General features: G+C 37.4%; 2 protein-coding genes across 7 annotated transcripts in view; one reads left to right on the top strand and one right to left on the bottom strand.

Moving 5' to 3' along the window:
* Positions 1-9,826, top strand: part of IDH1 (isocitrate dehydrogenase (NADP(+)) 1) — a 28,180-nt gene extending 18,354 nt beyond the window's left edge. For all 4 annotated transcript variants that reach the window (XM_072617422.1, XM_072617423.1, XM_072617424.1 and 1 more), the window contains 3 exons: positions 4,906-5,046; positions 5,764-5,926; positions 7,987-9,826. In XM_072617422.1, coding sequence (XP_072473523.1) covers positions 4,906-5,046; positions 5,764-5,926; positions 7,987-8,077 — 395 coding nt within the window. In that variant the 3' untranslated portion in view covers positions 8,078-9,826. The remainder of the gene's footprint in view (positions 1-4,905; positions 5,047-5,763; positions 5,927-7,986) is intronic.
* A 4,950-nt stretch (positions 9,827-14,776) lies between these two features.
* LOC140509672 (uncharacterized) overlaps positions 14,777-27,287 on the bottom strand; it is a 34,659-nt gene continuing 22,148 nt past the window's right edge. For all 3 annotated transcript variants that reach the window (XM_072617419.1, XM_072617421.1, XM_072617420.1), the window contains exons 5-9: positions 23,670-23,746; positions 21,363-21,475; positions 18,022-20,067; positions 16,607-16,751; positions 14,777-15,065 (exon numbers count right to left, since the gene is read on the bottom strand). In XM_072617419.1, coding sequence (XP_072473520.1) covers positions 14,978-15,065; positions 16,607-16,751; positions 18,022-20,067; positions 21,363-21,475; positions 23,670-23,746 — 2,469 coding nt within the window. In that variant the 3' untranslated portion in view covers positions 14,777-14,977. The remainder of the gene's footprint in view (positions 15,066-16,606; positions 16,752-18,021; positions 20,068-21,362; positions 21,476-23,669; positions 23,747-27,287) is intronic.

Here is a 27,287-nt window from a genome sequence, read left to right as displayed (position 1 = left end):
CACACATCCAGTGCTTTCAGCGTGCTTTGCTTTTAACCAGGAGATAATACTATTTTTCTTTCCTTTTATAAAAGTAAAACATATATCAGTGACTTAACTAGAAAGCAAAATTCACTAAAGGTCCTTTAAAAAGACATAGGACACCAAAATGTATTCCATGTACCTCTTTTCCCATACGCTGATCCCTGAGTCCTCATTAGAGTGATTAATAGCACAGGTGAGTGGAGTTTTGTCCCCAGAATTCTCATGTGGAAGTGCCACTGCCCTAGTGATGTAACATTATCTATTTTGTTATATTTTTATTTATTTTGTTAAATATTTCCCAGTTACAGTTTAATCTCGTTCAGGCTACACTCAGGAGTATTGTGGGGCACATATGATCATAGGTTATGTGTTTGTCACCTCTGCTGTAAGTCAGTCACCCTGCATTTATCTGTGTTTATTTCTTATCTCCTCAGTGGAAGGAGGTCAAAAAGGGCAGGATTGGGTTATGTTAACCCAAGATTAAATTTGCTCCAGCTGCAGTAACTCTTAGTTATGTTACACCACTTAACCAGTCCATTCTGAATACTAGCAGAATTAGAAAGTGCATGGGCATCCTTTGTAACAGGAGAAATGAGATTACATGAAAGTATTTTAATAATCAATTATTCTGTAATAAACCTATATAAAGAAATCTATTCCCTTCAAAACAGTGTTGGATAGTGATTTCAGAAAGTAATTTAATGGTGATTAGTAATGATTTGAACAGTAAATGAAATAGTAGATTTAATCATTTAATAGTTCAAGGTCCTAACTGTAGCAAGAAAATTATTATTGAGGAAATAAATGCTATATAAGATTTAGCTAACTAGTAGTTCCCTAATTACTTATGTTCAGAAAACTTTTAAATAATTGTGCCAACCCCTCCCCAGCAATGTACTGATAAAGAAGAAAAAACTGAAGGAAGCAAGCTTCTTCTTAGAAAGGCTTACAGATAGAAGTAGCTTCAGCCTACCACTGTTAGCTTTGGAATAGACTAGGTAAGCAAGACTCAGAAATAATAAAACCCAGGAGCCCAGGGTACATAAACTTTAGAACATAAACAACTGGGGGGAAACTCCTTACTGACAAATATCACAGAGAAAACTAGAAAGCAGTTTGACAGAAAATAAGTTTAGACAAATATCTTACATCATGCACCATGATAAGCTCCTAGTACATGACTAATTTTTTTTAATCACATCATTTTTTTTTTAAATAGAGGAGAATGGAAAATGATAACTTTTACAATTATATATGGGGCAGAATTCTTAAACAAAGGAGAGTGATGATCATAAAAGAGTAGATTTGCATTAATCTAATGCATAAAATTTTAAAAGCTTTCACTTGGATAAAATGCAGCTAAAATCTAAAATAGGGAGACTGCCAAATAAGAAAAACATCTTTGATTCAAATATCTCTGATAAAAGTCTGATATCCACAGTGTAAATTGGAAATTGACATAAATACATAAGACTGAGAGCCACCGAGTCAGAATAAAAAGTAGAAAGATAACTAGATTTGGAATCAGAGACTTGGGCCAGGTCTAATCTCTGACAGCTTTATTACCTTAATTACCTTAACACTCAACCTCTACTGGCCTGTTTCTTAAAATGAGAGGGCTTTGGACTATTTGCTCTCTAAGGTACCTTCTAGCTCTAAATCTATGAGCTTTTAATCCATTCTCTAACAGAGGGTGGGAATAGCTTTCCAAAGAATTGTAAATTATCAACAAATCACCATCAATAAGAGAAATGGAAATTAAACCAACTATTTCCATTGTTTGTTACCTTTACCAAGTTACAGATACTGAAAAACTGTCAGTGGAGCCATGAATTGGACTGACCATCCTGGAAAACGATGGAATTATTTTAGAAAAGTCACTAAACCGTTTGTACCCTTTGTCCAGGAGATATCCCTGCTGAGCATATACCCTCAGGAGATCAAGAACAGGCTCCTTATGTACCAAAATGTGCATAGCAGCACATTCTGAGGTGGCAAAAAAAAGAAAAGGAAAAATGAATGTCTAATAGTTTGGCATAAATAAACATATTGTGGCTTATGAATGTAATGGAATATTATTGTGCCATAAGAAATGAGAAATGTAAAGAATTGATAGAAATGTGGGAAGAGTTAAATGAATTGATAAAAATGAGCAGAGGAGGATAAAAAATATGTGCGCTGGCTACTGTATTGTACATTAACAAGCCAGTAAGTGAAGACAAATGCTGAGTAATTGCAATGACCACGGAGGACCCAAAAAACAGATGTGCAAACAAAAAATTAGAAAGGTGGAAGAACAGTGGGTGCCAAATGTCTCATATGCTGTCAGATAGGGTCAGTGTATTGTTTGCTGTCCTGTTGTTACAAGAGGTAGTTTCAGTGTCAGGACAATCTGTCTGGAAATAACTATGATATGAAAACAAAAAGCATCCTTACAGTTGATTATGTAAAATAGTAGCCTCAAGCTGATGAGCAAACTGAGTTGTAGCCTTTCTCTTTGGACCTGTCACCAGCCAGTCATTTGACTTTCCATACAGCTCCCATCCACCAGCCCCACTGAACACTCATAGCCAAGTGGGATCCTCAGTAGTGAAGTCTAATTATTAATTAAGCCCATTTACCCAAGGCAATAATTGCATAATTTTCGCAAATTGGGAAGTGTCTAAGTAAACAGTGGGTATGAAGCATGTAGAAGGTAGATGTCTATGGTGCCATTAAGAAGCTGTCCCTACAATAATAAGGATTTCATTTAGAATCCAACCCCAAATGATGTGACAGCTTTAGATTGGAAGAAGTGGTGTCCTATAGTGCAGAGGAGCAAGGTTGACTACTGGTGGGTAAAGTTATCACTCACCTCATCTAAGATGAACAATAAAATTTGTGCCAACAGTGACCACTACTTGAAATCAAAAGATGCTGGTCATAGGATCATGAATTTAGAGCTGAAAAGGACCTTAAAGACCCTCTGGTCCAATAAGCTTATTCTTTGATTATGTTTTATTGAATATAATAGAGTACAAAGTTTAAAAACAATCAGCTGGGGGGGGTGGGGATCTTTACAGCAGGTTTCTCTGATAAAGCTTTTTTTTTTCCAAATTATATAAGAAACTAATTGAACTTTATAAGAAAAAGAGTCATTCCCCAATTGATAAATGGTCTAAAGATATGAACAGTTTTCAAGCGAAGAAACTTGGACTATCTATAGCCATATGAAGAAATGCTCCTAATCACTAATATTTAGAGAAATGCAAATTAAAAGTAATTTTTTAGATTCTATCTCATACTCATCAGGGTGGCAAATGTAACAAAAAAGGAAAAAGACATATGCTGGAGGGGCTGTGGAAAAATAGACACATGGACCTGTGAATGAATGTAAATATTCTGGAAAGCAGTTTGGAATTATACCTAAAATGTTACTAAACCCTGTGTAACTTTTGACCCAGTTGTACCATTGCTTTGCCTCTACCCAAAAATTATCGGTGCCCTTATTTTGCAGATGACGAAACTGAGGCCCAAAGAGATGAAGTGAATTAAGACCTTTGCTTTCACTGGAATAAGGGAACTCCTGACTGAGGAAATTCCCTTTATGAATATGGGTTGTCCCATTCTCTTGGAATTGCCTAAAGGACTAAAGTTAAGGGACTTAGTAAAGGAGCCAGGATGTGTAAAAGTCAAGGCTGGAACCAAGTTTTCATGACTTCTAGTTGTCTGTCTGCTATACAACAAAATCTTTTTGAGTATCAGGGGAGTTAGTTGGCTGAAAGACAGGTGTTAATAGCAGTGTTCTCCATCTTATAGTTTTCTGTTTTAATTAGTTATTCTGTTAACTGGGTTCTAAGTTCAGTTGTTTTTCTATACCAGTAAAGGAGTGCAATATTTTTTGAGCAGTGTTATTTTAATGAGGTCTGACACTGAATGTTTTAGTTACCATATAACAGTGTTGACTCATTAAGTTTGAAGTCCTCATATATTTTCTTTGTTTTAATAATATTTTATTTTCCCCCCAATTACATGTAAAAACAATTTTAACATTTTTTTTTTTAAGTTTTAAGCTCCAAATTCTATCCCTTTCTCTCTCCTCCTTCCTATGATAAGCAATCTGATTCAAGTTATATATATATATATAATCAGGTAAAACCATTTCCATTTTGTGAAAGAAAACTCAAAAGGAAGGAAGGAAAAGAAAGAGTGAAATAGTGTGCTTCAAGTCTATTCAGACACCATCAGTTCTTTGAAGGTGGATAGCAGTTTTCATCATGAGTCCTTTGGGATTTCTGGGATCATTGTATTACTGAGAATAGCTAAGTCATTCCCAGTTGTTCATCTTACAGTATAGCTGTTAGTGTTTACAATGTTCTGCTGATTCTCCTTACTTCATTCTATAGCAGTTCATTTAAGTCTTTCCAAGTTTTTCTGAAATCATTATAATCATATGTCACAGCTTATTTAGCTTATTTAGCCTTTCCCCATTGGTGGACATCCCCTTAATTTCCAATTCTTAGCAAACACAAAAAGAGGTGCTAAAAATGTTCTTTGTATAAATAGGTTCTTCTCTGTCCCTCACCCCCCTTTTTTAAATCTCTTTGGGATACAGACCTTGTAGTGGTCTCTCTAGAAAGGCTGGATCAGTTTACAAAAGGAGTACAATTTCTTGAGCTTTCTGACTTTTGCTGCACCTAAATGGCTCACCCCACTTATGTTCCTATAAGCCACGGTATAACTATGAATATCATTAGCAGGACAGTCATTGACACAACAAGGGAAATGACTTGCTTTGGTCTTTTTATATCCTTACCCTAGCTCTCCCTGCCTTTCTTCCACCAGGGACTCAGTGATACTATTTTCAGATGAACTTGACACCCTGTGCTTTTTCACTTCCAGGCTATGGGTCTCTGGGAATGATGACTAGTGTGCTGATCTGCCCAGATGGCAAGACCGTGGAATCAGAGGCAGCCCATGGTACAGTAACACGTCACTACCGCATGCACCAGAAAGGTCAAGAGACGTCCACCAACCCAATTGGTAAGATGCCATTTGCTCTATTTTTGACCAGTGAGAACTCTAATCTTAAAATGGTTTCTTATTGTTGCTCGATTCTTTGTACCAAGTTGTCAGCATGTCCCTGGCTTAAGTGTTACTTTATACTAATCTTTGGACTTTGTCCCAGATCATAAGAGCTCTTTTAGCTGTTTTCTTGGCACGTATTTCTCTATAGCACAGTTTCCATGGTACGGCATATAAATGAATGAATGGATGAGTGCATTAATGTATACACATATATGTACACAAAGAATTATTAATGATCTTGCTTCTCCTATTCAGTGTAAGAGAGCATGAAGTCAAGCATCTAAATGCCACATGGATATATTCTTCCATTCCACTTTCAAGGTCAGCTGTCTGAAAAGAGATTGTAGCCTGAAGGAAGGGACAAATATAAACAGCGTAAGGGAAAGAGGCTAACTTCTGCCAGCTCATTCTATACACCAAATGTTCAGTATCAAATTCCCCAATGAGGAAAATGCACTGTTATTGATACCATGTTCTAGTTGACTCTTAAACTTCTCTTAAAAAGAAATTTCATATATAATAATTTTTTTGAAATTTTAAGGTTAATTTTTTGTGGGCTTATCTTTTATGAGCCTTTTCAAAGGTTGGCATCTGATCCTTTTTAGGCAGTATTTTAGATTTCCATCTAAGCCCTTCTATTACCAAGCCTTGCTTTACTCTTTTCTTTCCCAGCCTCCATTTTTGCCTGGACCAGAGGGTTAACTCACCGAGCTAAACTGGATAACAATGCAGAACTCGATAAATTTGCAAAAATTTTGGAAGAAGTTTGTGTTGAGACCATCGAGTCTGGCTTCATGACCAAGGACTTAGCTGCTTGTATTAAAGGTTTACCCAAGTAAGTACGAGCTCTTTTTCTTTTCTCTGTTGGAAGAAACAAAGTTTGATTGAGAGCATTAATGGTTATTGGAGTTTTGTTGTTATATGATAGAAAGGCAGAATGGTTCTAAATCCTCACTCTCACCCACACTTTTGTGACTGTATTAAGTCATTTAATCAGAGCCTTAGTTTCTTAATCTGTAAATTGGGTGGTGGAGTAATGCCAGCCCTCCTTACTTCAAATGGTGTTGTATAGATCCAGTGAGATAATGAATATGAAAGCGTTCTCTAAACTAAACTAAACTATAAGGTGGTAGGTAGGGATGAAAGAACCCCAGCACGTTATATGGACTCCTTGTGTGGAATTAGGGGAATTCATAGACAAGAGTTACATGGGATAGATAGACATGAAATGGGATGCAATTGGTATGGGAGGGTACATCCACTTCATTGAACTCACAGATGCCCTGGAATATAAGGTGTAGCACTAAAAAAGTGCACTATGGAAGTTAGCAAGGAAGCAAACATTAAGTGCCTATTGTGTGCATCAGACTAAGTGCTGAGAGTACAAATATGAGCAGAAAGATAGCCCCATTCTAGTGGCAGAAGACAGTACGCAAAAAAACAGCTGAAAAATGCGGGGGCCAGATACAAAGAATGGGGAGGTAGAAGGTGCTTGATTGGGGGAACATGGTTTAAGTCCAGAAAGCCATGAGCAGGTGTGGGAGAGGAGTAAAGGCAGTTTATCCTGAGTCCCTCCATAAAATGAAAGGTCCAGGATGAACTCATCCATGGGGAAGCAGGCCTTGCGAAGGGATATTCCATAGTAAGAAAACTGCAGAGGTGGTAGGAAGTTCCAGGGTGAGGAGGCCACAGGCCCTCAGGGAAGACCCAAGATGAAATGGTAGTGGAGGAGTGATTTTGAAATCCATAAAGTCAAGAAAAAGAACTGGAAGAAGAAACTCCTGATGGTAATATTTTTATACATTTTATTTATTTGAAAAAATCGGGTGGCCAAATTCTATTTAATTACATTTAGCATCATAGTGAAACAGACCGTAGCAAAATCTTAGTAAGCCTCTCATTTAGCAAGTGAGGAAACTGCTCGATTTTCTTAGCTATGTAAGGACAGGATAACTCATTGCATACAGCCTTCTCATTAAGTGGGTCTGCCTATGAAATTGTAGTTGAGTGTGCATATAGTACCACATAGCACTCTACTAAGGACTTGCTTGCTGATGTCCCACATCATCTCCTGATACAAAATGCCACCATCCCTCATCCCCAAGACTCCTCCTCAGGAAGTTAACAGGAATATAACCAGAACCCTATTCTGTAACAGAGCAAGCCTGAAATTGTTTAAATGCCATCAGTAATATGGGACTAGCCAACCACCGAGTCTCCTTAATTTAAAAAAAAAACTTACATTACAGTGACAATATTGAATTTTCTAAATCAGCTTATCCTTCCTGCATTGAGGTTCAAAACAGCCTTTTGTAGAAAATACCTCCTTGGCCTTTGAGGGTAGGCACAGGTCCACTGCACTGTTGGAGCGAATACTTGTGAGAGAAATGTAAGCCCTGCAGTGATTTCAAGGACATGGGAGAACTTCCTGGCACATGGTGAAAGGGTAGTAGTGGGTGGACTAAAAGTCCCTCAGCCTCCAAGGTTATAACCATCATCTTGCTTACCTCCACTGTAGCTAGACGATAGAGTGCTTTGACCTAAAGGGCAAAGAAGTCCAACGTTAAGGTGGGAATAAATCAATCTCAAGTGGTGTTGCTAGGGACCTGACTCTTGAACTATGAATAGTGTAGTAAGTAGGCATTGGTCTGCTAAGTGCTGGGGATACAAAGAAAGGCAAAAGACAGTCGCTGCCCTCACGGAACTCACCTCCATTGGGAAAGCACCATGAATGCAAGGATGTGCAGACAAGATATGTGAAGGATACATTGGAGATATTTTTCAGTGACTTTGTTCCTAGGGATGTTTTCCCTACTCCTTCAGTTGTAGGATGTTACCACTCTGTAACTAAGTCTCACTGAATGTTTTGGGTTTGTTTTTTTCTTCCTTCCTTAGTGTGCAGCCATCCGACTACCTGAATACATTTGCATTTATGGACAAACTTGGAGAAAACTTGAAGGCCAAACTGTCTCAGGCCAAACTTTAATATGTCATCTCTGCTCAACAGAGGCTGCCCCATTGGGGTAGTAAGTTTCTTTGGGTTACGGTTTTTGTGTATGACACTCAAGTTTTAAATGAAAATCAGTTTCATAATTTCTCTAGACGACAAGTTATCTTTTCTATGAGTTTACAGCCTTTTTTATACAGCTCCTGTAGTTAGCTTCCAGTTTGCCTGACACATTTAATGTGGCAGGAGACCTTTTTTTATAGAGCACAAGGAATTACTTTCCTACTGATCTTGTCAATATCATCCTCACTTTCACTTTTCCTTGTCCCCAGACGTAGATGACCAAAATCAAGAGTATTTGATATGAAAGGAGAAACGGCAGCCATGGTACTGTGTTGTAAAATCAATTATAAGTAAAGCCCGAGCATTCCCCCCTTCCTGGCCTGCTTTGTGGCCTGGATAGTTCTGGTATTAGCAGATATTGCATCATGTGAAAAGTAGACTTGACAAAGTGAAGTTCTTTATAAACTAGGAACAAAAGCATAGCTTTTAGGAAAGCATATTAAAGCTTCTTTAGCAGTTAAAGAGCTTTTGTTGAATGTTTAGAGGTGTAATTTTTTTTTACAGGGCCCACATGAGTTAGGATTTTTTTTTAGAACAATGGTGACTTACGGTTGCCCTCCTTTCCTTTTGTGGTGTCATAAGTATTATGCTACCAAAAATGGCATGTTTCTCCAAGGTGCAATAAAACAGGCTGCATTTTTGAACCCCTACAGACCTGTTTATTTCTTTTGTATAACTATGATGCTTTAGAATTATGGTTAAACACTAATTTCACCTTGGTCTTTGTCTGAACTGTAATGTAATTTTGAATTAAAATTTAAGTCCTAGGAACTTGTCGTTGTTCTCAGTATTAAAGAGTCCCAGGAATACAATTGCTGAAAACTCTGTTTGACATCATAGAAGTTATCATTGCTGAGAAGAACCTCAGGAAACTTGTTCTCCCTAATCATTTGCCCCTCAGCCAGTTCTATAATGAATTAAGAGGAAGGAAGCATGAGTCCTAGGTCCTCCATAGGCTGGTTTCATTTCACAGCCAAGAGAGTGGGATAAGACTGAAATGACTAAATTTCGTATTAAATTAGGTTCAGAGATAAGTGTGTCTATATCTCCAAACGCACAGCCTAAGTTATCTATACTTATAGGGACACTTAAACTATAAAAATCCTATGTTTGGGACTCTAATAAAACAGAAAACTATCAGGAAGTTCACAAGTAAGGGTCTCTTCCAAAAGAGACTCCTTTTGTCACCAGAAGAAGTCATGCCATGATCACTGTCTTTGGTGGTTTGGGGTCATTGGAGCTAGGAGGAATCTCAGTCATCATTTAACCCTACCACCTGATTTTGCAGAGCCTGAGTAGGGAGGACTCTTAAAGGCAATCTGATCCAACCACTGCCTAAGCAGGATTCATTTTTACTTCCTTCTTAACATATAATATTCCTGATACTCTTTGAAGGCTTTCTATAAAGGGGAATTCTGAACCTTCCAAAGCAACCTCTTCTGTTTTGTCATGGCTCTCATCATCAAGATGTTTGGCCCCTACATCAAGACTAAATCTGCCTCTGTTTAATTTCTTGCCTTTTTTCAGAAAAGTATGTATAAAATTTGTATGAACTTGGAAGCTCAAGCATATTCTGTTTATGTTATTGTTATGTCATCAGTGACAAATCTCATAAACTAAGAAGACCTACCTAACCTCAAATAAATGATTACTATGAACAGTGAATGTAAATGTGCATCTCTTTATTTTATTTTAGAAGTCTTAAGGCAAATCTTTTTATAGTGATAATTTTATTTGCTTAGAAATCAAGCATCTAGCAACTCAAGCCATCTAGAACATAGCTTTGAAACTAAGGAAAAGCTACTAAGGAAACAGCTGTCACAAAGCCCATGCATTTAACTTGTAGTAAAAACAATGAGATTTAAGGAGGATTTAGAACCCTATATGAAATTGAGCTTACTTGATTTGGGATAGCATATTTAGCTGATTTTAAAAAACTACTTGAAATAATAAACAACTTTGGCAAAGTTGCAGGTTACAAAATAAACCTACACAAATGTGCATTTCTGTATATTAGTAACAAAGCCCAACAGCAAGAGATAGAGAATTTCCATTTAAAGCTAGGGTAGACACTATAAAATATTTGGGAGTCTACCTGCCAAAACAAATCCAGGGACTATATGAACACGACTACAAGATACTTTTCACACAAATAAAGTCAGATCTAAGTAAGTGGAAAAACAGTTGCTCGTGGGTAGACTGAGCCAATATAATAAAAATGACAATTCTACCTAAATTAATTTACTTATTTAGTGCCATACCAATCAAACTTATCAGATAAGTATTTTCTAGAGCTGGAAAAAATATCAGAATTCATCTGGAAGAACAAAAGGTCCAGAATACCAAGGAAACTAATGAAAAGTAATGCTAAGGAAGGTGGTCTAGCTCTACCAGATCTTAAATTGTATTACAAAGCAGCAATTATCAAAACTTGGTACTGGCTAAGAAACAGAAGGGTAGACAAATGGAATAGGCTAGATATTCAAGACACAGTAGTCAATGAATATAGCAATCTACTGTTTGATAAACCCAAGGACCCCAGCTTCTGGGATAAGAACTCACTGTTTGACAAAAATTGCTGGGAAAACTAGATAATAGTGTGGCAGAAACTAGGAATAGACCAATACCTGACACCATACACAAGAATAAAGCCCAAATGGGTACATGATCTAGGTATAAAGATTGATACTATAAACAAATTAGTGGAGCAAGAAATAATGTATCAGATTTATGGAGAAGGGAAGAATTTTTGACTAAAAAGATAGAAAGCGTTATGAAGTGCAAAATGGATAATTTTGATTACATTAAACTGAAAAGTTTTTGCACATCCAAACCCAATGCAACCAAGATTAGGAGGGAAGCAGAAAACTGGTAAAGAATTTTCGCAAAGTGTCTGTGATAAAGGCCTCATTTCTAAAATATATAGATAACTGAGTCAAATATACAAGAATACAAGTCATTCCCCACTTGATAGTCAAAGGAAATGAACAGGCTGTTTGCAGAGGAAGAAATTAAAGATATCTATAGTCATATGAAAAAATGTTCTAAGTCACTATTGAATAGAGAGATGCAAATCAAAACAACTCTGAGATACTACATCACACCTATCAGATTGGCTAACAACAGAACAGGAAGATGATAAATGTTGGAGAAGATGTGGGAGAACTGGAACACTAATTCATTGTTGGTGGAGCTGTGAGCTGATCCAACCATTCTGGAGAGCAATTTGGAACTATGCCCGAAGGGCTACAAAAAAGTACATACCCTTTGACCCAGCAATATCGCTTCTAGGTATTGTTCCCCAAGATCTCCCCAAGAGATCATAAAAATGGGAAAGGGTCCCACATGTGCAAAAATATTTATAGCTGGAAATATATATATATAAAATATGTATGTGTGTATATAGATATAAATAACTGGAAATCAAGGGGATGCCCATCAATTGGGGAATGATTGAATAAATTATGGTATATGAATGTAATGGAATGCTGTTGTGCCATAAGAAATGATGAACAGGAAGACTTCAGAGAGACCTGGAAAGACTTGTATGTTCTGAAGCTGAGTGAAAGGAGCAGAATCAGGAGAACTTTGTGCACAGCAATAACCACAGTGTGTGAGGAATTTTTCTGGTAGACTTAGAACTTCATTGCAATGCAAGTACCTAAAAAATTCCCAGTGGTCTTTTAAGGCAAAATGCCTTCCTCATCCAGAGAAAGAACTATGGAGTTCAATTGCAGAATGTAGCAGATCATTTTCTTTAGTATTACATTTTGGTTTGTTACATGATTTCTCCCATTCATTTTAATTCTTCTATGCAACATGACTATGGTGAAAATGCATTTAATAGGAATGTTTTTGTAGAACCTATATAAAACTGTATGCCATCTCAGGAGGAGGGGGGAAGGAGGGAGAGGTAGGGAAAAAATCCAAGTTATATGGTCGTGATTGTAGAACATTGAAAATAAATAAATTAATAAAAAAAAGATTTAGCTGATTTAGAAGGTAATATGATGGGAGAAGTTTTGATGCTGACAGGTAGCAGCAGAATCATTTACTGAAGCAAGCAGACCTACATATTCTATAATCTCTAAGGTCATCAGTGTGTTATATACTGCACATTATAACATATTCGTAGAGATGACCCTGAGTCACCTAAAAAGGTAACGTGTTAAAAAACAGTAGAGCACAGTAGAGAGATGTCTAAATAATCAGAGGACCTGACTTTGAATCTGGCTCTGCATCTTATTACCTGTTAAACTGTGGACTGAACCTCTCTTCCCTAGGGTTCAAGTTCCTTATCTCAAATCTCATCCAGCTGCTTCTTTAAAAAGCCATGTTGTTGTTTTTTTCAATTAAACAGGAAGATATATAATTTGTACTTAAGGACAATTGCCATTAAAAAAAATGAACTTAAAAAACGTTTTTAAAAGGGATTAATCAACATTTATCTAGCACCTATTATGTGTCAGGCATTCCTAAGCACTGGATAAACTTTAGTTATCTGGAAAAATCATTTCCTCAACAGTTCCAGTTAAATAATACATTCCCTAAAATTTTGACAATTAAGGTTTTCATCAGTCTCAAACTGTCTTGTCAGTTCCAAGATGATTTTAACGTATTTTCCCATATTTTTGTTGCACTCAAACTTACCCCTTTTATAAAACTATACTTTGTTGTTATTCAGTCATGTCTGACTCTTTGTGACCCCATTTGGGGTTTTCTTGGCAGAGATACTGGAGTGGTTTGCATTTCCTTCTCCAGCTCATTTTACTGATGAGGAAACTGAAGCAAAGAGTGCTAAGTGACTTAGCCATGGTTATATAGCTAGTAAGTGTCTGAAGCTGGATTGGAACTCAAGAAGATGAGTCTTTCTGACTCCAGACCAGGCACCCTCTTCACTATGCCACCTAGTTGCCCAAACTTTGTGATGGCATATCTTTCCCACACCTATAATGGAATGATGTTTTATCCTCTTCGAAGTGACTTTCATATTTGCATTCTCCCTTGATTCCCACAAGAACATTCGGCGGTAGATAGGGCAGCCATTATCCCTAATTTTATAAGGACAGAAGACATAAAGAAGCAGACAAAATATGATTTCCCTGAAGATATGACCAGTAAGTAGCAGACCTAAGATCAGATCCTGAATCTCCTGTTAATCTAGTATTCTTTCCACTTCACCAAACCAGCTGCCCGTCCTTGGCTAGAAACAGATAAAGCAATATTTAAAAAAAAACTTGATATAGAAGTTTATTCCAGTGTCTGCTGAAGGACAGCTGCCTTTAAATCAGTTATCTATTTATATTGCTGTCCAGATTGGTGACTGCCTCTCCCGGACTACTCTCTGGAACCACCCTAGGCTCTGGTAGGTGAACTTTCACTTTGCTCAAAACCAGACTTTTCACCTGATTTCCCAGGCACCGGTCACAAACTATGCCACTATATGCATAATTCCATTCCTCTACCTCCCTTTCTAGCTTTTATGTGTTGTCTTTATTAGAATATAAGCTTCTTGGAGGCAACTTGCATTTATTTGTATCTTCAGCAATTAGGAGAGTGCCTCGCATGTAGTAAGTACTAATAAATGTTTTTTATCTATCTCTCCTATCAGAAGCCCCAGTCATGCTTCACTTTATCCTTCTATTCTCTAGCTGTATCCTCTGTAGCACCACACTGTAGTCCCCTGCCCCTATGATCAAATTAACTGTAGCATTGTACCTGGTTGGGGTATGTCAATGTACTTCCCAGTGGCCCCTGTGAGCCATCTCAGCACCCTTCAGAAACAGATGGTCCTTCCTTCCCTGTCCACCTCTCCCCTATATACATTGTCTTCCCCCTCTTAAAATGTAAAGTCCTGAAGGGAGAAACTGTCTTTGCTTTTGTATTTGTAGTCCTAGAGTTTAATACAGCAGTTTGCACATAGTAAGAGCTTAATAAATGCTTTGCCATTCACTCATTCATTTGTTCCGCAACCCATAAATTCATCAATTATATCCTTTTTAATTTTCTTTCAATCTTAGAGAAAAAAATATTGCTGTTCAAATATTCCCTAATAAAGATATCAAACTGTTGACCTGGCGGGAGACACAGGGAATGAAAAACCAGACTTTCTGAGTACCATCTTCAAAAGTATGTTTCAGTTCATTGGAGAATGATTTATTCCTACTGGTAGCAGGTACAAGTAAAAAGATGGCTGTGCAAGATCCTAATCAATCATCAAACATTTATTAAGCACCTACAGTGTCCTATGCACCATCCTAGGTGCTAGGGATAGAAATATAAATAAATGAGAGTCTCTATCTTCAAAGGACTTGCATTCTATTGGGATCCTCTTGGTGTCGGAGTTTGTTCCACCTTTAGAATGAATGTGGTTTCCATAACTTAGGGATTGTTTAGAAATTTTATGTAAACTTTTAAAAAATGTTCTGGGTGATTTGTAAAATTTAGTGAGCAAGTTTAGTTAAGTTCATTGATGGCAATAAAATATAAGTATTCCCTAATGTAACTATTTTTAGAAACTATTCTCTGAATCCTTTTATGTCTTTACATGTGTGATGTCCTTATTCATCCATATCTAAAAGAACCTTCAAACAAAAAAAATTCATTCGTATAAAATTGAGAATTAAGAGATTTGTCTTTATTTTAAACTTTAATTTTAATATATTTTTTAAAAGAGCAAAATGAAGAAATAAGCCACAGCATTCCAGCAAACTCTTAAAATACCACTGGCTTAAAATCTGTTATGTGTCAGCATAACTTTTTAAATAAACTAAAACCTGTTAAACTCTAAATCTGGTGAGACTCATAGTTCTTCCTTTATTTGGTGCCTTTTATTTTTTTCTTTCTGTTTATTGAAGAATGACCAAACAGTGCATCCATGAACGGATCTCCACGCCTCAATTTGCTGTAGAACAGGAAAAAGAGCATCATTTTTCTTCTCCTTTGTCCAACAAAGTTATTTTAATGCAGAAAGTTATAAATGCCTTTTAGAAAGTCCTAATCAAGTAGGATTTTGTAGACAGGGGGTTCATTTCTGAATTGTTACAGCACATTCCCTGTTCCTATTTTTCTACTTTATTTAAAAACCTTTATCTAATCATTCATTTACTTATAGAGCCCTACCTCAGATTTCAACCTAATCCTAAAAAATATTTGCTGAGGTTCAGAAATTTTGCATATGTGGTCCAGATGTGGCAACCTTTTTGGTAGCATAGGTGTGGTAGAGAGAATACTAGATCTGAGTTCAAATTCTATATCTGCTACTTACTAGCTCTGTGGCCGTGGGCAATTACTCCACCTTTTTGGGTCTTAGTTCCCTTGTCTGAGAAATTATAAGACTGGATTAGACGATTTCTAAGGCTCCTTCAGATATTAATCAATTCTAAGATACTGTGAATTATCTTGGTAAGGATCTATGATTTCAATGACGTATAGGTAGCATCCAGTGAGAAAAGTCCCTCTCTCAATGCAGATCACAGCTGGTCCTCAATTTAAAGTCTTAAGAGAATTGCTTAGAGAATTAAGAGGTTAAAAGACATGATTAGAATCACACACAGGGGTATGCTGTTAAATGTTTTCACAACCAGCTTTCCTGTCCAAAAGAAATTAATCTGAATTAACATTTTCTCCATCACTTTCTTAAATCTAAATAGTCACCAAACTCTGATTTGTAGTGTTGACCCATTTCCCAGATGAAAATGCTCCCCATGAAAATTTACCAGTAGACTCTCAAGAGCCAGGTTGAGTTGGCTCCAGCACAAACACAGCTAGTCTGTGGTCAAGGCATGATGACACCAGATGGTCCCAATTTAGAGGCCAGTTATCTCTCCACATGTCATGCTGCTTCCCATGGAGCACTCTTGGGAAATTATTCAGAAACATTGAAAAGTGGTCCACACATTCACTCTCATCTGTAATATACTGCCTTGCTGAGAAAGTTGCATTTACTTCCTATGCTTTTTTTTTTGAGGCAATGAAGGTTAAGTGACTTGCCTAGAGTCGCACAGCTAATAAGTGTCTGAGGCCATATTGAACTCATGTCCCCCTCACCCCAGGGCCGGTACTCTATCCACTGTGCTATCTAACTGCATCGAAGACAACAGGTCATCACATGAAGACTTGGTTTATGTACAGAGTCCCAATCTGCAGTGCAAGATCTGACTCTAGGCAACAATGTGGAGGGCAAAAGCCAATCCCAGAAGGAATAACCATGCAATAAAAAAGCAGGAATAAGATGCAATTATTTTTGAGAAGGCAACACCTCAACAGAATTTGGAAAATCTGGACAGATACAAAAAGGGACTGTCAGAAGAAAAAGTTGGTACATTCAAAGGCAGATGATAATGCCAGACACTTCCAAAATAAGGATGTCTAATAAAAGTTCAGGCATTGTAAAACAGAGGAACAGCAGTAAGAGGAGAAAATAATGACAAAAGTAATATTTACCAATTGAGTCGTGGCTCTTGATAGCTAACACAATTTTTTTTCCTTCTCACTGAACGTCTCAACGTGGTTCTAGAATCACTCAGGAATTTTGATGTAGGAAAAGAAGAAAATCTGGTGTTTTCCAGACTGTATGACTCCTGGTTTTCTGGGTGCACACAAAGAATATGTATAACCTATGAGTCACTAACTAATGTCTCAAAAACAAATGAAAACTAATTTGTTAATTATGCAATCTGCAAAGGAAAAGAATTATAACTCAGTGAAACCATGTTGTTGATCACCCATTGTGTGAGCATTGGTTGAAGTATCATGCTAGTTACTGTGGCAGATATCAAAGATTTAAGACACAGTCCCTGCACTGATGGAGTTTGCAACCTTATAGGGGAAATTAGAAAAGCACATACATATATATGAATATAAGATGAAATATATACACACAACATTTTAAAGAACAAATAGTAGTCAGTGAATTACTAATTTGTGAGGTATGGATAAAATGAGATGCAGGAGTTCTGGGGAGGCAAAGATCTACATGGATCAGGTTATTCATTTTAACATATTTATGGAGGGCAAGAGACTATGCTACGTACAATGCAAAATATAAACAAGAGCCACTTTGAGTAAAGATAATAAAAATTCAACTGATGGCAGGGGGAATGAAACAAATAAAGGATGCTGAGGGGGGTTGAGGTACAGAAGAACACTCACTCATGAGTAAAGGTTACTTGGAACTCTAAACCCTGTCCATCCATCAATTGCCTTGTGCTATTTTTCAATTTTCCTACTCCACACCTCAAAACTTCATTACCTATCTCCTCTCCTCCTTTGCACCCATATCAGAAGAAAAGGGGCCCATCTCTCTGCCACAGCTAACTCCTCTGTTCATGTCCTTGAACCCAGTGTCATCTCTTTGAGGAGTTTAACCCTTCACACTCCTTCATCTGCAATCCCTTCCTCAAAGAGAAAAAAAGAGAAAGCTTAAGATTGAATCTTGGGCAACATCTATGCTTAAAGGGTAGGAAGAAGATGAAGAACCATTGAAAAAGAAGAGTAATCAGATAGGTAGGAGGAGAACCAAGAGGCAGAACTATTACGAAAATTGAGATAAATTAATATCCAAGAAGAGGAGGTGGTTAATAGTGCTGAAAGTTGCTGTAAAGAACTTTGTAAAGTCAAGGATTTTAAAGACTGAGTCCTTGGCAAAACCAAGTTCAGAGTAGCAAGTATAGATGCCAGAGGGTAAAGAGTTTGTTAAGTGAATGGATGGTGTATCAGGGCAAAACTCTAGCTGTAAATCAACTGGGTTCAAATATGATGCCTTGAGCCATTGGGTTATTTTGTGAGAAAAAGATTGTCAATGATGCTACAGGGTAGCAAAAAAGATTAGTCCAAAGCCACCCAGTCTTATCTCTTACCTTTCTTTGGAGTTTTTTTACTTGGAGAAGAGTCTCTAGGAAGAAATGCCACACTCCAACTATCTTTTGGGCAAGTAGAGGAGTTTATTCCTTTGGTGATTTGGCAACTCTCTGGCCCAGCAGAAAGGGTTGTTAAAACTCTGTCATTTCCCAGATAGGGTTCCAGAACTTGGAAGGCTAGAGAAGAAGTTCTGATAGGTTGCTCTGGGGACAAGATCACATAGGAGGGTTCCAAAGACCTAGGGCTATTCAGGACCAATTTTTTGGTGGCTCTCTGGGAGAAGTTTCTTTCTGTTTTAGAAAGGCTATTATGTACTTCATTCTTCATCACTTGTTCAACTTCCATGGATTCATGTTCTCCTGAAACAGCCCCAGAAACAACTTTCTTTCCAAAATCAGGTTGGTCTTTGGTTGAAAGAACATTTTCAACCTTTTGATTTGCTTTGGTCATTGATCTGGACACATTTCTGGTTGCATTGACCTGAACAGTTGATGGAGTTTGTTTTTTATTCACATTATTTTGGATGTCCTTCATACTCTTAACAGAAGCATGGTTCATGATTGGTTTCACAGAACTGGAAGCCAGTATAGGAATTCTAGATTTGTCTGTGTGACTTTTCAGGCCTTGCATCTTTCTGCTTGGTGAATCTCCTATACTGCTTTGTTTACTGCCTGAGTTAAAAGCTTCTATTTTACCCTTAAGTGAGCATGCCATCCTTGGGTGGCTTTTACTCTGTTTTACTTGACTTCCTTTAGTTTTGTACATAGATATATATTCTTGAGAATCATGCTTCAAGTTGCATTCCAGTGGAATCACAGTTTCCTCTCTGCAGTCACTGACTCTAGTCTTCTTGCTTACTTCCTGTTTCAAAGGCCTGTTGGTCATTTCTATACCAAGGGTTCTCACACAAGGTAAACATTGGGGAGTCCGACTATTTGTGTTTGCAATCTGGTGGTCCATATTTATCACTATCTTTTCTGACTCTTTTCTGCTTTGTTCTTCGTAGTCATTGACTTTGCCAGGAGTGTTGAGTAAATCAGTAGACATCCTGTTTCTTATCTGTTTCATTTCCTTATTTATGTCATTTGAGAACATCTGTTTGTCAGTGACCTTATTATTTTGAGATAACTGTTTCACTCCAGACCTCCCACTCAAAGACTTACAAGTTGGATCATAGTTTGGGCTCTGGTTCTCTACCTCGATCTGTTTTTCTGAAAACATTTTCCTTCTCTTGTCAGAGGGAGGGGTTGCCATCTTTTCTTGGCTATTTGAACACACCTCACTCCACAGATAGGTTTGTCTACTTTTTCTTATTCTGTCACTTACTTGGTAAAGCTGGTTCTCAGGAGGCCTGCTGCTTGTGGAGGTTGGGTTTTCTCCCAAAGAGTCAATCTCCATTGGGAAAACAGACGATATCAGTGCTAATTTACTTAATGTCTGGGCCACTGGGCTCAGTGTTATAAGACTCTGGGACTGTTTTTTGCTATTATTGTCTGAATTCTCAATAGGATGTATTCCAACTGTGTCTTGGACCTCCTGTTCTGTAAAAACACGTTTCACAGATCTCAAAGGTGAGGTGCCATCTTTGTCAGCACCACTGGTGATTTTGTTTTGGTCCTCTGTTGAGGTTGTGACTGATCTACCCTGCTCATTAGTACTCAAAGACCTATTCTTATTACCCACTATTTCCTCTGGTAGCTGCCCAGAAAGCACTGCCTCCTCTAGTAGAGAAGTATTGCTCTTGGAATCACAGTGGGGATCAGAGAGCCAGGAGAAGGTGAAAGCTTTTTGTCCATTCATTCCTCTCATAGGACTTCCAGGACCAGTGGTCCACCGGGAATAATGATTTGCACACACCTCGGTCTCAAAGTCCACATCTACAGTCTGATAGTTTAGGTAAGGGAAAGAGGCCCGTTTCTTCCTCTGAGTGACATTTGCCCCAAATGGTGACTTGTTTTCATAGCATGGCTCTCTAATCTTGCCATCCTTCCTTAAAGTTAAAGCTTCAGATTCCAAGATCCTTCTGGCATTCACCTGCTTACTTTCTATAAAAAGAAAAACAAAACACATTTCATTTACTAAAATAATTAACTGGAAGAAGAAGAGTAGTGTATCTTCTCCTTTCTCACAGAGCAAAAGCATTTAATGCTTTGAACATAAATGTATTTTATTTTGGGGGGGACATAGGGGCTGCATCTTGGATGTCATTAGTATACAGAAGTCCCATTGTTAATGTACTTTCTGTGACTACAGCAATAACTTGCCTGTACCTCATAGTTCTAGCTCAAGAGTCAGAGGACCTGGGTCCAAATCCTGCCTCTACCTCTGACTCTTTTAGCTGTATTATTTTGTTGTTTCATCATTTTTCAATTGTGTTTGACTCTTCTTGACTCCATTTGAGATTTTCTTGGCAAAGTGGTTTGCCTTTTCCTTCTCCAGCTCATTTTAGAGATAAGGAAACTGAGGTAGAGTTGACTGACTTGCCCAGAGTCACACAACTAGTAAGCGTCTTATGCTGTATTTGAACTTGGGTCTCCCAGACTCCAGGGCCAGCATTCTATCCACTGTACCACCTAGCTGCCATTATTGCCTTCATAACCTTCTATAAATCACTCAGCCTCTTTAGACCTAAGTATCCTAATCTGTAAAATGAAAGGACTAGCCTGAACAGTATCTCAGTTTCCTTCTCATTCTAGATCTGTTTCCTCATTTGTATAATGAAAGAGTTGGACATGATGAGGTCACTTCTAGCTTTGAATCTATGATATGATGTCCCAGAGTCAAGACTTAAACACACAACTTCCTGACTCCAAGGTTAGTCCTGCTACCTGCTCCATGACCATTATTTTAACAATAGGAATGACTCCTTTTTGGAGTACACATGGCAATAAGATCCTTCACTACAAACACACTGAATTGTGCCCTCCTCATGCTGGGGCTAGTCCAGAGTGGACTGGCCATTGGGAGTGTGGAAGTTTGGTTCTCTTTAACCCACCAATTGCTACTAGTTGTCCTTTCCTTATCCAGCTCCAATGGAGGTCTCCCATCTCCTTCTGGACTTTGTTCTATGTGTCAAATACAAACAGTATATTTAAAATGTTTGGAGATAAATCAACATAGGATCATAGGTTCATAAGTTTATAGCTACAAGGGATATTTATACAATCTTGTTAATAATGATTGCCTGCTCTTATAGATTTTGGGCATATGTCTATTATATCCTAGGTTATTGTAAGCATGCTAAAGGAAGAGAAGTGGGAGCACAAAGGAAATAAATAATGCATTGGAGTTCAACAAAGATGCTTTGTTCTGTGGTGTTTTTTTTTTCAATTCACTCAACCTCCATCAGAATTTGAAGGTTCCTCCAATCTCAAGTGATATGTTTGGGGGCTTTTTGTCTGTTTCCCATTTTCCACATTAGCAGTTGGATCCTTCAGTGATGACTTGATTGACCTGAAATAAGAAAAAGAGATTTTGCCAGATAGTCAGGATCAGAATTTTAAATGTAACTAACATCATTCTTCAATAGTTCTGGAAGAAGGCAGAGAAATAAATACCTAACTTAATTTCTCTGTCACTATGTATAGAAACCAAGTTTTGGAATAGGTCATTGACTGGAATTCAGTTCACAAAGGAACAAGACTATTCTAAATATACTGAAAGAACACAAAATCCAGAGCTCACAAGCTACTGCCTTTTCAATTCTCAGCATCTGAGGTTTTTGAGTTACTATTTTAAAGCTAAATGGGGTAAACTATCCTATATTGCTTTGAATCTTAAGAAAACAGAGGTAATTTATTTTAAAAAACACCTAGTAAATCATGACCCAAGTTGTATCACAAGCAGGAGTGTATTGGTAAATGTTTAACAACTGGTCTCTGAAAAAAAATATTATATTTATATATATTACATACACTCAAACACATAATATATTTATATTTATATATAGCCACAGTACACTTTTAAGTGTAGTTTGCAATAGCAATATTTTCTCCATTACTTTCATAATTCAGACAATAGATAAAACAATAAATCAAGCCCTGATCTGTGGTGGTTACTGTGTGTGTGGTTACTGATTTTTGAGGTGTAAATGCCCTGGCCAGAAATTTAACTGGCTGGTTTAAGCTGGTTCTAGCATATCCCTGAAAAGTAGATTAGGGTAAGTTGGACAAGTGGATGTATATCATTCTCTACTTGTATGCCTAATCATCAAATGGAGAAGTATACAATAGCCTTACTAATGAAAAAGTGTAACATTTAGAGACTTCTGATTCTCCCATTATTATCCCATTTAGATAGAGTCCATAGCTGAATGATCCTAATTGGTAACTGAAAAACTATAAATTCTGATGCTCAAGGTTGCAAAACTACCACACCTAACACTTACTGAGCACCTAAGTATGTATAGGAAACTGAATTTTTAGGCAAGATGGATCCACAAACAGCATAATACATAGTTTCTACACTTAAAGAGTTCACAGTCACAACAGAAAGGTGAGATATATACTTCAAAGAAGCATATGTTAAAGTCTAAATGTACACTATAAACAAGTTATATGGAAATTAAGAAGAGAGAGAGATCATCATGGACCAGAGAAGTGAGCAAGGACATAGAATTTTAACTAATCCTTGGAGTAGAAAAAGACTTAGGGGATCATCATGCAGGCTAAAGCATGGTATCAACAAAGACTCTAGTGGGGAAGAGGTGGGGAAAGTACACAAAGAAAAATAAACAGAAACATTTGGCTGGAATACAAGGTTTATTTGGGAGAGTAGGTTGAGACACTAGGTAGGGACTAGGTTGTAGAAGCCTTGAATACTAGACAAAATATTTTAGGAAAGCATTGAAGGTTTCTGGGTACAAAGAAATGTTTTAGGAAAACTAATTCAATAGCAGTATACAGAAGGAGTTGAGAGAGCAGGGAGTGGGAGCAGGAAGACCAGATTTGCTTTGCAGTAGATGATGACCATGGTGATAAAGGATAATGGCAGGGTGAGGAGAGTAGAACTAGACAAGAGACAGAAGCAAGCTGTTAAGGAGGGAGCAACAAGTTGCTTTGACTATGGGGACACAGAAGCAGAGGACAAAAGAGAAATCAATGATTGCTCTAAAGTTTGAATTTGGGATAATGATGGTACTATAAACAAAAATAAGGAAGCCCAGAGAGGAAGTCAAATTTAGAGGAAAAGATGATGGACATGTTTTAAGCAGGGTGAATTTGTGGTAACAGTAGATCATATAGGTAAGGAGGCCCAGCAAACAACTAACTAGAAGGTGCAATTGGTAGAGATCAGGGAGTCATCTGTGTAGAATTAAAATGATACCCCAAAGGTACAGAGAACCTAGAATAAGTAGAATAGAGGGTCTCAGGATATGTACCCATTTGGGTATAAAGGAGAGAAAAGCAGAGCCAGAGAAGGAAATAGAAGAGGAATGGTCTATGAGGTAGGAAGAGAATTAGGACAGGACAATGTTACAAAATCCAAGGGTGGAGAGACTTTCAAGTATGAGAAGAATAAAATGCTACAGAGAGACCAAAGGAGATGAAAATAGAAAAAAGAATATTGAATATAAATAGTGATGCTAACCTAATAGTATAAAGATTAGATCCCAAGAGATGGAACAGATCTAACATTTTATACCTACCCATGTGGTGAGTTGGTCCTGAGCTTGTCTGAATTATCACCAGTGAATGAATTTTCCATACTGATATCCTCTGAAATCTATAAAAAGGAATAGGAGCCAACTTAAAGAAAATAAAAACCCATCTGATATAGTGGTAAGGAAAGGAGGCTGGAGATCAGCAGAACACTCTTCTAAGAGTTAAAATTTTCATTTAAGTTACAAACTCCAACTACTGAATACAAAGGGTTGTTTGCACAGTATAGCAAAAGTCTGGAGAAGAAAACTGAGAAGGAAGTAGCTATAAGGACATGCTAGAATCTATGTTTATTTACTAACATGGCTAGATTTTGTAAAGTATATGTCAAAGCTAATGAAATAAAATATCTATTGTATACAAATGGGCCTGTCTTCACAGAATCATCTAATTGTTAGTAAGAAATAGACATCTAGTCCAATCCAAAGCAGAGTAGGGATTGTTGACAAATGTTCATCTAGGCTTTATTTGAAGAGCTCATCTAAAAGGGACCCCATTACCTTCTAAGGTGACCAATTCTCCTTTTGGATAGTTCTGTGCAAAGGAAGTTTTTCTTCATATTGAATATTAATTTTCTTCATTTAATTAACTTCCACCTTGTTGAGGGCCAGGGTGGAGTGCTGTTGACAAGATCAGGATAAACCTTCCTGGAAACTGTTCTTTGAGACTGTGCTCATTATCATCCAGATTGGCTCTCCATGCCACCCCCACCCCCCGCCCCCAGATGTTGCTGTCTTTGAGAGACAAACAAGAGAATTACTGAAAACAAGGGATATGTAAAATAGATTCCCTCTAGGCTCACAGTCAGTTTCTGTCTATAAATACCTGGACCCTCAGATCAATAAAGTGGAGTTGGTCTTTCTTCTTCACCACATCACCAAGCCATGTAGGGACATAGGCCATCAGCTACATATGGCGCCTGGACAGGGACCTGATCCAGGAAAGGGACTCATCTTTCGGTGATAGTGTTCCCCTTAGAAAGGAATTCCGAGTTGTGACAAGACAACTAAGGTAAGGGGAAGCCTCAAAGAACCCCAGCAGGGGTGTTTTGCTTTGTCTGAGGTTCTCGCAGGCACAGTAAAATCTCAGCAATTACAGGCTTAGGGGGAGAATTTACAGTGTTAACAGAATCAAAAGGCAGATTCTGTTCATAAGAAATCAATACCGACAGGTAAATAGCAAAAGTAAGGTTAACAATGGGTCAGACAAAATCACTGTCATTCTATACTCCTCCAGAAACCCCAGATCCCATTAACCCAGAAGGAGTTGTAAGAGAACTCACCCCTCTGAATTTTAAATTTTTAAAGGAATTAATACAAGGGGCAATCAGTTATGGACCAAGCAATCCTTACATTCAGTCTCTTCCGGACAGCATTTCTCAGACAGCCCTATGTCCCACTGATTGGTGTGGAAATTTGAATTTCACAAAGTATGTTTAGAACAAAGTAAAAGAAATCAAGCCATAGGTCTAATTTGTGCAGAGGATTTCTGACAATCTTTTCTTGGTCTTTTGAATTCTTTCTTGTCTGTATATGTGTTCTGTCTCTATGTTCTGTGTGAGTGTGTTTGTGTGTTAATCTCTTTCCCATGTTTTCTCTTTCCTTCCCCCTCATCCCTTCTCTGATGACTGCAGCATCAGGGAGGAGTATGGGAGAGAGAAACTAATCTTATGTTGCTAAAGGCAGTTTCAGATAAGGTATACTAGGAAATAACGCATGTGCAGTTTTAAGGAAAGCATAAAAGCTTTGGAAAGTGGTTGGTAAAATTCTCTCTCTCTTTCTACCTTGTAACCCTGGCCAGGTTGTGAAGGTGGAGAGAAAGACAAGAAGAATTCAGGGAAGCTTTTTCCCTCATTAGAGAGGCAGGCTGACTAGCATTTTAATTATCTCATGCCTCACCTAAAAGAGAAGTTTTTGTATAATGGGAAATAACCAAAAAGTAGTTATTCTGGTCATATTTTAAGTGAAACATGTCACTCCTAACTGGATGTTTAAAACAGATCAGGATTTGTTATATTATTTGGCACTAAGGCAAATTGGAAAAATGCATAGATCTGAAAAAGAGACACCTCAGCAGAGATAAAACTTTTGAACTCTCCAGTAGCACGGAGGGGACTTGGTGCCACCAGATAGTTGTCCAGAAGTCTCCCTCATTTCAGCTGATAGATTCAAAAGCCCTCTCTTTCAAAGAAGTTCTTAAGGAGTGGACACAGAAGTAAAACTTACTTGAGTAAAGGTTAGAACCATTAAGATTTTTTTTGCCCCGCAGTCCCAACTCATCATCCAGCTAGGACTACAGAGAATTGTAAATCTTATCATCGCAGATTAGATCAAGGGAAGAGAATGCTAAAGAATAGTAGGGAATTTAATTTACCCTTCCTGAGGGTAGGAGTTGGGTCACAGCAGTATGAGATCACAAGCCAACCAGCCGCTACATTTAGTAAACCCAGTCTTCTATTAATAATATTTATATGTGATGGTTTGGAAATGTAATTAATGACACCTAAGGTTCACTATTTGCGTTACTGTTGTGCTTCTAAAGTGTTATAGTCTTGTATTGTAAAAATTGAGTAACCCCTGCAATCCAGAAACAGTGTTAGAGAAACCAATTTCTAATCTGAATTTTGTTGAAACTAAAAGATGTTGGGAAAATTGTGTAAAACCAGTTATAACGTTTTGGTTTTTGTAATTGTCATTTAGAAAACCAGGTATTTTCACCTTTGCCTGTTAAAGAAGTTTCAGTTAAAAACAATTTGGCTATCATTTCAAAAGTTGTAAGATTGTTAACTTCAGTTATTTGGAGTTACTGTTTTAATGCTAAACCTAAAATTGTTAATTGATTACTGTGTGTAGAAAAGGAATTGAATTAAAACTTTTTAGATTAGTTCTGCCTATTCGGAACAGTCTTCCTGTATGATTGTTGATGGCAGGCATGGGTATGGTACCAATCTCCTTTATTTTGTAAAATTGTTAAGGCCCCTAGGAAACCATTCCTGTAGGTATAGCCATCAGCACTAAGAAGGAAACTTGATTGGCTTATGCAAATTATAAACAATGAATAGGACTTGCTCAGAAGTTGAGGATTTCTGGCAATGGGCTTTTACATCTGGACAAGTTTTAAACTTGAAAAGGAAAGATCTTAATGGGATTCCCTTAATGTATATGAGTCTTGCTTACTGTAACTCCATGAAATAGGAATGATTATCTGACTCTGAGCTGATGAGTGAATTTTGCTGTTTAAGGCAAAAGACATTTGAGACCATAAATATTTTTGTTTTTAGTTTGAATTTGAGTATAGTTGTGTGCATTAAATCAGTATCTGAGAGAAATACCACAAGCTACTCAAAGAGGAATATTTCCCACCTGACTATTCTTGAGTCTGGCTATGAAACAGATACTACATAATTGAAGAATTATACTCTTATCTGAATTCAAACAAAGGCAAGGATGTTTTATTGGCTATGTCATATGTCCCTGTTTTCTATAGCAAATTTCTATGATCAGTAACAAGTGACCAACAAAACATGTGAGCCCCTTTTGTGTAATCTTACTGGGAAATCTAATATTTTATCTGAAATTAGAACATGTTCAGCAATCTAAGTGAAC

This window comes from Notamacropus eugenii, chromosome 6 (assembly GCF_028372415.1).
Source record: "Notamacropus eugenii isolate mMacEug1 chromosome 6, mMacEug1.pri_v2, whole genome shotgun sequence".
In the NCBI taxonomy this organism is placed as follows: Eukaryota; Metazoa; Chordata; class Mammalia; order Diprotodontia; family Macropodidae; genus Notamacropus; species Notamacropus eugenii.
Note: the sequence above shows the minus strand (reverse complement) of the source record. Positions and strands in the feature narration are given on the sequence as shown.